The sequence below is a fragment of the Nelumbo nucifera genome, chromosome 3 (genome assembly GCF_055504915.1).
Source record: "Nelumbo nucifera cultivar China Antique chromosome 3, China Antique-T2T, whole genome shotgun sequence".
Lineage (NCBI taxonomy): Eukaryota > Viridiplantae > Streptophyta > Magnoliopsida > Proteales > Nelumbonaceae > Nelumbo > Nelumbo nucifera.
Genome location: NC_142651.1, coordinates 95212623 through 95223795, shown reverse-complemented (window position 1 = coordinate 95223795; position 11173 = coordinate 95212623). Strand labels below are relative to the sequence as shown.

Below are 11173 nucleotides of genomic sequence, written 5' to 3'. Positions count from 1 at the left end.
GTTGGCTACTCAGAGTCAGAATTACTTTTGACAGTAATAGTTTATTAATCCACAGGGCTCAATAAAAGCCAAAAGCTTTGTGAAGCACAGCCGAAGTGTCGGTTATCAAACTCACCCAATTTCCAAAAGCAGCACCCTATATTGCCTAAAATCTCCATTGGCCATTTTACTTGGCCTCGTAGAATGGGACCAATCGGAAATGGGAAATGGTTAGCAGTCAACAAAACCCATTGACAGTTGACATTTTCTGAGACAGTTCAGCTTGTAACTGTTTATGTTTGATGAGGAGAACGAGATCTAGACCAGATCAAATCATCAAAACCTGATAAAATTTCTCTTTTTATTTACATTTACAGAAGCCATATACGAAAAGGAAGAAGCAAATTAAGCTATCCCACGAAAATCAAAGAAAGAATTAAACTAGGAGAAAGGGGGCGGGGAGAAGGATTCTAAGCCAGATCTTTTCATCATCTAACAGTGGATGCAACTGTATGAGCCCAGAACCTGAGATGATCTTTCATGTCGATTTCGTTACGCGCAGAAGGAATTCTCCAATTAGTTAATGGGTTTCGTTCCTTTCTTCGGTCTAGAACAGCCCAAGCTTCAGATAAGTAAGGTCTTGGGATTGTAGATTCGTCAATTGTTTGTTCTTCGTCACTACCTTTCTTTCCCATCCTTTGCAACCCAGGAATGATAGAGACCAAGCTCGAATCTTTATCTGCTTCAGAGAAAATAAAACCCAGATCCATGAACCCTTTAAGCTCTTCAAATTCCAGCTCTGATAAGCTCTTGCTGCTGCCTCTTTTTCTTCTCCTACCCGTCGCCTTCTTTGTGGGCTTCTCAGCCTCTTCGTGCCTCGTAATTTCTTCTGCAACTTCTGTGGCGTCTTTGCCTGAGAGAATTGTTTCCAGCTTCGGCGTGGGAAGGACCGAATTTGGAGAGAGAGTCTCGGATTTGAAGCTTGCTTTGGAGCTCAGCTGGTCGCTTGAATATCGAACATGGAGCGTCGGGGGGTGAGAAATTTCCAGCTCTGGAGCTTCTTTCTGGATTTCAGGAACTGGGTCTATTACAGGAGGTGACGAAGGCGGTTTCTTGGTCAATATTTGATGATCAAACCAGTAAGAATCGAAGAGGCTCAGCACTTCTTCGGCATCCATTAATGGCGGCCGAGAGAAAATGGAGAAAGATGTCCTTCGAAGAGAAAAAAACAACAGAAGATCAGTAGATGATCGGTGGAGATCGATGCTTCTTTTATATATATAATGTCGTCATTACGAAACTACCCCTCGTTTTACTTTTATATTACACCAGTCCTATAACACGTTTTTGTCTCATTTTTCCAATTTTACTCTTACACGCAGGAATGCGTTGGAAGCTGCTGCTGTTACGTGTCTTCAAGGTGTGGCGAGGCGAATGATTGCGTATCACACGCCCTGACTATTATTAAGCCATAAAAAATAATTTGCCACGTGTAACCACTCATGTCTATCTAATTGCGAAAAATTACTGATGCCATCCTTCCACGTGGCTAATTGGGTAGGGTCTCCATGAACCATCTAAGAAACCTCTTTCCTAGTCATCTAAGAAGTAAAGAAAGCTCTTCCGGTTATATTATTCAGATCCACGTCCTATTAGAATAGTTGCCACGTGTCAAATGAAACGTGGGAAGAAAAGATATTCTAGGTTTAATAATTTTTAACGGGACAAAAGTCTGCTCTGTATCTCATTACTTGGAAATTACACTAAACTTGTCTCTCATAGTTGGAGTTTGAATTTCAGAATTAATTAATCTACAGAAATTCCATCGATCAGATGGCTAAAAGCTAATTTATTTTAGCTAGACAAATTGATTAATTTGGTAAAAAAAGAAGAAAATTCCTTGGTTGACCCAAACCGACGACTGGTTTAAAGGAAGTTTTCAAGTAACCGATTTGTTGTTGGCCACGTGGAAGATGACGTTGCAAATGCGACAGACTTGGTTGAATATTCCACGCTTTATTCTCCAAATTCCGACTTGTTAAAAAAAGAAAAAATTAATCGAATTTTGCTTTGTTTTCGACGTAATTCTATCACATCGGCGAGGGCGGCTTAGTAAATTAGGTTACGGCATCAGGAATCTTCGATACCCGATGGAATGCGACCCGATGCGGAGTCCACTTTGTTGCGTTAAGTTGAAGATTAAATGGCATGTGCCTTTTATGTCCCACTCGTGATGTAAGCCTTCCCCACTTGCACTCAATATAACCCCAGAAGTTGTTCTAATTACAGAGTCACCCAGAATCCTTTCCTAGTAAGGCCAGGAATGGTCCTGGTAGATACCAGGGGTGCCAAGCTGGAGTCGGTAAACCGGCAACATGAATCATAACCCGGGTCCATCCACCCAACCCAAATTCGAACCGAATTACTGAACCCAATATACCAAAATATGGCTGATAACTGGTCATTTGTGATGTTTTGACAAAATAATTAGAACATTCTAGAATAATTTCTTAAAGAAAGAAAATATGTTAGTGGAAGTGGGAACCATGTCTAAGAAAAGTCCCGACCCAAATGTTTCTTTGTCTCTCTTTCTTGTTCAAGTAAGAGGATACATAGACATTTTCTTCAAGATCCCATTCGTTTTCTTTTTATTTTTGGTACATGAGTTTACTTGGGCTAATATTTTTCAAATAAAACTAGACCAAGTAAGTTCAGTTCCAGCATTTTTGTGCATGGTTTTTAAAACCAATTTGGAGATCGAACTGGTCAGGGTCCGATTACTGGGTCAAATGGTTTGACCATTTGAATCAAATGGTCGGTTCATTCTGATAAAAAAATAAACAAAAATTTAAAAAATAAAAAACGATCAAAATCATTCAAACGGTTTGACTGGTTAATCGCTCAGGTCAGCGGTTTGCTGACCAAAATCAACGGTTTATGAAAAAAATCTGGTTTTGGGAATTAACCGAAACCGATTACCTAACTGTTTCCTGGTTTTTTCGGTCCGACCGTCTGATCCGGTCCAATTTTGAAAACCATGCGATAAAGGCACTATAGAGGAAGCATTATTTTAACATGAATAATTTACTTATCCACCCTCTAGGAGGGTAAAAACCCCCGGCCCAGATGTAATGGTTGATTAACTGGATTTGGGTTGAATGAGGCCCATAACCATAACACATGGGCTAGAGTGGGCCCTGGACTTTGCTCCAAGCCGAAAAGCAATACAATATAATTGAGATGGTGGCCGGCAGCGGCAGCCGGCAAATACGTAGCTTGGTCGTCTCCACTTGTCTTGTCTTTATAAGAAGATTTTCATTTTTTTTTTCAAGAATAATAAAATATTACTAAACGAGTTAAAAAGGTGATCTCCGGCTTGTATTAAACTAATAAAGTGATCTGGTTACATGATAGAATAAGGTTAAAGAAACAAAACGACCGTACGATCATGCGGGGGCCACGCGATCCTACATAATCGCCACCGGAGGTGTGAGGTGTCACGTTCGAATCCAGTGTGTGTGTGTCCTCGAATCCCTTTGGGTAAAGGGAAACCGAAGAGCGGTAGTTAGGCATAAAACCTGGAATAGGATGATGTCTCGTGCAGAGAGCAGATTAATAGCCACAGGCCCACAAAAACGGTGATTCGGTTCGGGTAATCGACTTATCGGGTCGGTTAATTCGATTGCAGCGATTTTTGGTCTGATGCGGGACCCATACAAACGTTGCACACTAACAAACTTACCTGACTTTACAGTTACAGAGCGGCACCAGTAAAAGGTTAAAGAGAAAATGCGACACACGTGATTCGTGCTTAGAATTGCAGGCGAAAAAGTGGTTGAGACTTCGATATTTTAATCGAAGCTGTCGGCAGTGCAAGCTACTGGGTTTGTGTGAGTAGCAACGGCGGTGGGTGCGAGTGATAGGTGACTCGAGGAGTAAGGGTCTTGGTTCTTTCCTACCAGTCAACTGTAGTTCTACTCGTTGTGGGTTCTCACATGGTGCGGCTGAACGTGTTGGGACCGACCAAGTGAGTCCCACTCTCACCCGAAAAGATTTGGATGGTGTTTGTTTCCGATTTAGGGGTGGTGTTAGTATTTTTTTTCTTAAAAGGAGAATTTAAACATAGGTAAGGATCAAGGAAGCCAAAATATATGTGAAATTTAAAAGCTAGTACACATGTGGGGGAGAAGTAAGGTTCTAAATATCAACACCTCTGATACGACAGTAAGGGCGTATTAGGTAGTAGTAGTACTTATTATTATTATTATTATTTTTTTGCTTAGGGGGCTGGTTTAAGGTTCTCTATCCTTTGAATCGGTTAAAACCTCGATACATTCTCTGTAGGGGCATATCGGGATACTTCCGATATGATACGTATCGATCGATATATAACGATTTTTTAACCTTGAAGAGAAATTTATTTTTAATATTTTTCTCAATATTCAAGTGTTTTTATTAATATTCAACTTAAGTGATACTTAATGATATCTAAAAAAATCAAAAAATATTTTTTAGGGAGAATGATAATTCAACATAGGATCAGAATTTTTAGGCCTAACATTCAATTGAGATAGGTGCCAGCTCAGAATTAATGCTAATTTATGAATAGGTATTGATATATAAAATGGAAATTTAGATTGTGGTAAAGTCGGTTTTGGACGATTAGTGGGAATGGATGAGGGAAGTAAGTAACAATGAAGTCGGGAGAAATGGTTGTTGTGTCTTGTGTGGCGTCCAATAAATAATAGGCCTTTGACGTACAGGATCAGGTAGGAGGTTGGTTTTCTACTTTATAGTAACGAACCTCGGCAAAAGGACAAAAATAGGAATTAAGATTATAGAATGATAGAGTAAAAGGGAAAAACACAAAGAGGAGGGCCCTACAAGGGATGGAGGCATGGACCAAGACTCTATAGAGAGTGGATTTTGTTTGCTTGGAATGGAAACATGAATGATTGGAGAATGGACTGAGAAGTCTGGAAGGGGGATGGTTTTGTACGCTGGCAGCTTTGAAGCTACTTGATTGAATTGGGGTCAACACACGCCTTTCCCCTTCGCCCCTTGTTTTGAGAGAGAGAGAAAGGTAAAAGTGAAACTAAATCATTTGAAAACATAGGTAGTTAGAGATTTTGACAGTTCGAAAAGCTTTTTTATAATATGTTAACAAAGATGTGGGGTTAAAAGAGTTATTGTTCACTAAAGATGGGGATTAAAAGAGTAATTGTTCTTAATATTTTTTAGGGAGAATAACGGTTTAGGCTCAGGGTTAAAATTTTTAGACTTAAAGTACAGTTGGAATAGGTACTAGTTTGGAATTGATACCAATTCACAGGGCATTGATATATAAAATATGGATTTTTAACATTTTAAATATTTATAAATCTGCAGTGAAAATTATAAATCTACATTAAGCCTACTTTTTCGTATTTTTAACCAAAATGACAAGCATATGACTGAGTGGGGTAGGAGTAACATGTGTGGTGTGCAGGGAAAGCTCCCAAACAGCTAAAGTTTTGTCTTCTTCCCTGATTCCTTTACATGTGAACTATGTAATTTCCAAAAACAAAGGTTGGATGAATTAGGTACAAATCCCAAATTCCTCAAATGCCATTCCATTGGAATCGTCCTGATATGCTTCTAATAAAAGTTGTGTTGGTACTGTTGTCATTTATATCTCATTTGAGGTTCGTGGATATAATTTTTTGAGAAATTGTCTTGTCACATTACATAAAATAAATCAGTCTCATTATAGTTGGGGTAAGTCTCCGGAATTGAGGCCAATTTACAGGGGGGGCATTGGTGTATAGAATGGGGATATTTGACATTTTGAATGTTTATAAGTTTGTAGTGGAAATAAAAAATCTGTAATGGGCCTATCCGTATTTTTCCGAAATTATTCATGCTTGAAACATTAAATTTGAAGTGTTATTAGGGGCCTTCTTTTTTCTGGATTTTGAGAGGGGTAAAGTTGATGAATAGAATTTTGGCTCCCATTGACCAAGATACTCGTTATTTTTTTTTTTTAAGATTTATGCGAGGTCCATGAAAAATTTATTTTCCTTGGATATCATTTATCTGGGTAAGTGATATCCGTTTCCTAGGTGGGAAAGTTGGTGAATAGAATTTTGGTTCCCATTGACCAAGATAACCATATTTTCCTTAGATATCATTTATTGGGTAAGTGATATCCATCTCCTACCTGGATAATTAACTTTCACACTTACGAAAAAGTTGCCAACACTTAAGGACAAAATTACCTTTTCTAATAATAGTTTTTTTCATAGCTAAATGGACTTATTTACTTGGAAAGTAAAAGAACATGGGTAAATGTACTTTTCTGTAAATATTTCTTCAATAAATATTTCCCATCTCAGGAAACACTTACTCAAGTAAATGCATTTACCTACGTAATTAACTTCCCAAAAAACAAACAGGGCCTAAGAATCATCAAAATACCAAACATTGTATTAATCAACTCAACTCAAAATATATATAAAAAAAAAATCCTCACAAATTTGTATTAACCATTTGGCAGCAAACATTAAAGATAGACGTGGCAATCGTATCAAACACAACCTAAGTTAGGATAAGGTTTGGGTTTGCGTAGTGAAACTGGTCTAATTTAGAACTCATTCTATGTTTTTGGTGCATTTAAAATTGGATGAATCTATTGGATTGGGGTATAGGACCTGTGAATGGGTCATGATAACTTTGGCCGTTGGCGGCCACATTTTTGGGCTAGGCACGTTCACCTATTCACGCCATGTCTTTCGTTTTGATCAAAATTAAATAGGAGGCAATTACTAATTTACCCACTCTTATGGTAATGTGGCGCATGGTTTTCAAAATTGGATTGGACCGGACGGTTGGATCGGAAAAATCAGGAATCGGTTACCTATTTTTCCTCAAAATTGTTGATTTTGGTTAGCAAACTGTTGAATCAGTCGGTTAATTATTTGAACCATTTAAACGGTTTTGATTGTTTTTTAAATTTTTTTATTTTTTGTCAGAATGGGTTGGCCATTTGGGTTGAACGGTTGGACTGTTCGAACTGGTAACTGAACCTCTGACCGGTTCGGTCACCGGGTCGAATTTTAAAAACTATGATGTGGCATTCTCAAAAAGACTCTCAACAGCATATGTTGTTAAGGATGCAAATGGATCAGATTGGATTTGAATCCAATCTGACACTGTTTATGTTGGATCCGATAGGATTTCATTTGAATTCGAATCCTATTAGTATGTCGGATTTTCAGATCTGATTTGTTTTCTTTAAAAATTAATAAAATTATTAAAAGAAAAATAAAATAAAAATAAAAAATACAAGTATTTTTATCATATATATACATGTTTTTTATAAAAAATAATATAACAAATTTATAAGATATAATATAAAAATATATTTATAAATAAATAAATAACATATATATGTATATTATATATACATATATTTATAAATATATAATATACATCAAATCGATCTTCTTAGGATAGGAGGATAATCTAAATCCAATTCAATCCGAAGATCCAAACAGTAATAATCCGAATTCGATGAAATAGGATCGAATCCGATGATGATCAGATCCATTTGTACCCCTATATGCTATGGGAACAGCCAAAGTTTATCTGAATGGGTCTGGGCCCATATAACTTGTTTCATGTCCCATGGTTTGTGGATGAGGATCCATGATTAGGTGGTTCTTACTTAGCTAAATCATGGGCTACGCGCTAAAACCCAGTGTAATGAAATCATTCGTTCATTCTCAACCATCTAATTGCATGATTTCTCTATAAGTCCTCCATCTCTAGAGTGCAGACGCAAGATTCATCCATTAAACCCACTCTCTCTCTCTCTCTCTCAATCTACCTTTCTCTTTAAAACTTTCTTTATTCCTCAAGAATTCAGCTGTTCTTTCATGTTAAGGAAGTAACTTTGAGCAAAGCTTGTTTCCTACCTCAGAGTGGATATGGGCCCAAAACCCCAACTGATGTAAACAAGGACTAATAGAGTCCGGATCTCCTGTTCATGACAACTCTGCCTATATTTGTCACAATCACACATGAAGAACATATCAACCTCTGCATAATATTATGTAGGGGGAGATGTTCTCAATTTACAGGGATAGTGTATTGTAGGCATGGGCAGAATTCTTGTGGGTAGGAGATCCGAAAACAACATAATAGGGTCCTGGTCTGATATAAATGGGCCCAACCGAACACAATCCACTAACTAACGCTCTTAATTAAATGCCAAAATATCTTTACAAATAAATATTTTTATAATCTCACCATTATATCTGAAGCAATAGTGAGTAGGGCGAATGTCAGTTTCTTCTACTCTTTCTACATTTTGTTTTTCAATTTTTCTTTTTTTGGGCTGAAATGTGATAGGCCAGGTTAATCGGTGTAAAAGATTCAGTGAGATATAGTTTGCTATTAGCTAGATACTTTATATTAATGTTTGCACAATCATGGGCTAGGGTTGATATCCTGCCCATTCGACATGTGGCCACTAGCTAAAATAGCACATTAAAACCAGAATGGGGCAAAGTTATTTAGAGAAGCTCGTTCACGGTGGGACTCGAACCCACAATCAATCTCCCGCTCCGGAGGCGAGCGCCTTATCCATTAGGCCACGCGAACATTCCACTTAAAATGGCGTTCATATATCATCTAGTGATTATATTTTTGAGCAAGTTTTAGGAAATTGACTTACCCTACCCTTAATTTAGAAATTGCCTTAATTACCCCCGAGTTTTATGATAATTGACTAAATCTTCTTTTGCCATTAGCATCCATTAACCGAAAGATGAAAAATGCTATTTAATCCATCATTCTTCTTTAAATTTTCAAAATGAAACATTTGAATAAATTTACAACTTTTAATAATCTTGACAGGTGAGCATGGATTAGTTTGATTCAGTTCCATGGTAGAACCTGGGACCGGAACCTACCCTATGAAGGTTGGTTCTGGCCTTGGTGGCTCTAGGGTTAGTTTCAAGGTCTACTCGTGGAACTTGTTCTTTCTTTACTTCCCCTTCAAAAAAAAAAAAAAGAAAAGAAAAATGTTCTTTAAAAACTTAGATTTTTAATAAACATAATATATAGTTTAAAACTTATATTACCTTTTATTGATTAAATTAAATAATTTAATATGTAGATTATTATTATTTGGTTCAAAACTTATAATTTAAATTTAAATTTTATAAATATTGCCTTTTATGTTACATGTTGTACACATTCCAATATTAAAATATAAACAAATGGTGAGGGTATTTTCTGAGGGTGAAGGGTCACCCTTTATATAGACATTAAGGTTCGGTTGTAGTGCGGCCGACACGTTCAAGATGGTAATGCTCATCCACCCATTGCTTAGAGAATACACTCGCATGATGTTGTGGTCGCCCTTATCCAGTTCCTGCAAGGTGAAGGAAACCATGTTTATCGTTGCCAAGTGGGCATCGTGTTTGCATAGGTTGGAGGTATGTTGAGGTTGGCATGATCCCTCAGATCGTAGGTTGCCCAGGTCGGAGAGGTAGGTTGGTGTCCAGTGTAATCATAGTGGACATGCACCTTGAACTTATAAGCTGGTTTGCTGGTCTACCCTTAAGCGAGGTTGGAGTTTGTTCGGGCAGCATAAGTTGATCTACCGAGGAGCACTCAGGGGAGGTTATGCCACATGTGATGCTAAGGTGTCATAAAATGGTTTTGGCTGCCACGTGGTAGAATGTAATTGGAGGTGTAAATCACCCCTCATCAGGTTACAAGGTAAGTTCCACCAAGGCTAACCAAGGTTGATTCAATGGGTTAGTTCAAGTAGGATAAACCCCTATACTCTAGAATCAACTTGGGTGGGGGTTGGTTCTAAGAATTTGGAACCAGACCCCATCCTATAACAGTTTGGGTAGGGTCAATTCAAGACTGATTTGAAATCGGTTTCATTGGATTCCGAGCAGAACTTACCCATTTTCTCACCCCAACATGTCATTAATCGAAATGCAAACACTACAAATCAGCACTAACAATAGCATAGCAACAACCCAGGTCCAAAATTGTCAAATATGTAAAGGTAGGTAGGTTCCCCTAGTTACTTTCTTACTTCTTAGTTAGCTTCATCTAATTTCCATTAAAAAACCCATCAATCACTGGACCTTGTATTTTAAATAAATAAGCAACACCCCAACTTTTATTCCTAAATTGGACTTTTAACTTCCATCTCACTACATCACACAATGCTGAGAGTAATTTAACTGTCATTTCCACCTACGTCAACCATTAGTCATGTCTCTATTCAAGAACTCCTTTCTTGGTGTTATGGTTTTCATAACAGGATTGGAAATAGAACTGTTTTGACCACTGGTTCCTAGGTCAAATGGTCCAACTATTAAGTCCAACCCCAGTCAATCAGTTTTGGGCAATGTTTTTGAACCGTTGTTGACCCAGACGGTTGGACTGTTTGGTCGAAAACTGTCTAAGCAACCGGTTCCGTTTCACCCCTGACTCGTTCTTGGGTCAAAAACCGTTGACTTTGTCAAAAAACTGCTGACCCGGGTGGTCGAACCGTCGATTTGTTTGACCCAGACAGCGGTTCGCGGTTTAAGAAATTGTAGAGAGGGGAGAAACTCCGAGTCTCTGAGTTTGAGATATGATATCCAGAGAAGAAGAAGAAGAAGAAGTTGTAGAGATGAGAAAAAAGTTTTATTTTTTCTTGAGATCTGAGATATGAGAAAAAAATGAAAAATCGATCTCAGATCTGAGATCTGAGAACTCGTATCTCAGATCTCAGATCTGTGATCCACGCTAGTACCGCTGTCACCGGTGAACATCAAATGATTCTTGTCTTCTTCCTTCTTCTTCTTCCTTTCTTTCTTTCCTTCCTTTCTTCTTTCTCAGCCGACAAAAGCTCTCTTCTCCATTTCTCTTTTCTCATATATAAGTATATATAACTACTTGCTAGTTTGCCCTAATGCAAACCGCCCGAATCGACCTGGACAGTCGAACCGCTGTCCTGAAACCGGTAACCAGAACGGTTCCATTTCCGGGTCAGTTTTTAAAACCTTGGTTTTGGGGTCCAAAATCGGACCTGGGCTTATGACCGGTTCCCGGGTCAACTGATCCGATCAGTTGGTTGGTCCGATTTTGAAACCATGGTTGGTGTTGAGCCGATGAGCCAGAGATTTGGTTTTTCTGCTCA

At 38.1% G+C, this 11173-nt stretch overlaps 1 protein-coding gene and 1 non-coding gene across 2 annotated transcripts; both read right to left on the bottom strand.

Annotated features, from left to right (window-relative positions):
- Positions 1 to 298: 298 nt before the first annotated feature.
- Positions 299 to 1235, bottom strand: LOC104589726 (uncharacterized). The gene has a single exon (XM_010248138.3). The coding sequence runs from the start codon at positions 1155 to 1157 to the stop codon at positions 468 to 470; it is 690 nt and encodes a 229-aa protein (XP_010246440.1). The 5' UTR covers positions 1158 to 1235; the 3' UTR covers positions 299 to 467.
- A 7310-nt stretch (positions 1236 to 8545) lies between these two features.
- On the bottom strand, positions 8546 to 8622 carry TRNAR-CCG (transfer RNA arginine (anticodon CCG)). The gene has a single exon. It is a non-coding gene; the product is annotated as a tRNA-Arg (tRNA).
- Positions 8623 to 11173: the final 2551 nt, after the last annotated feature.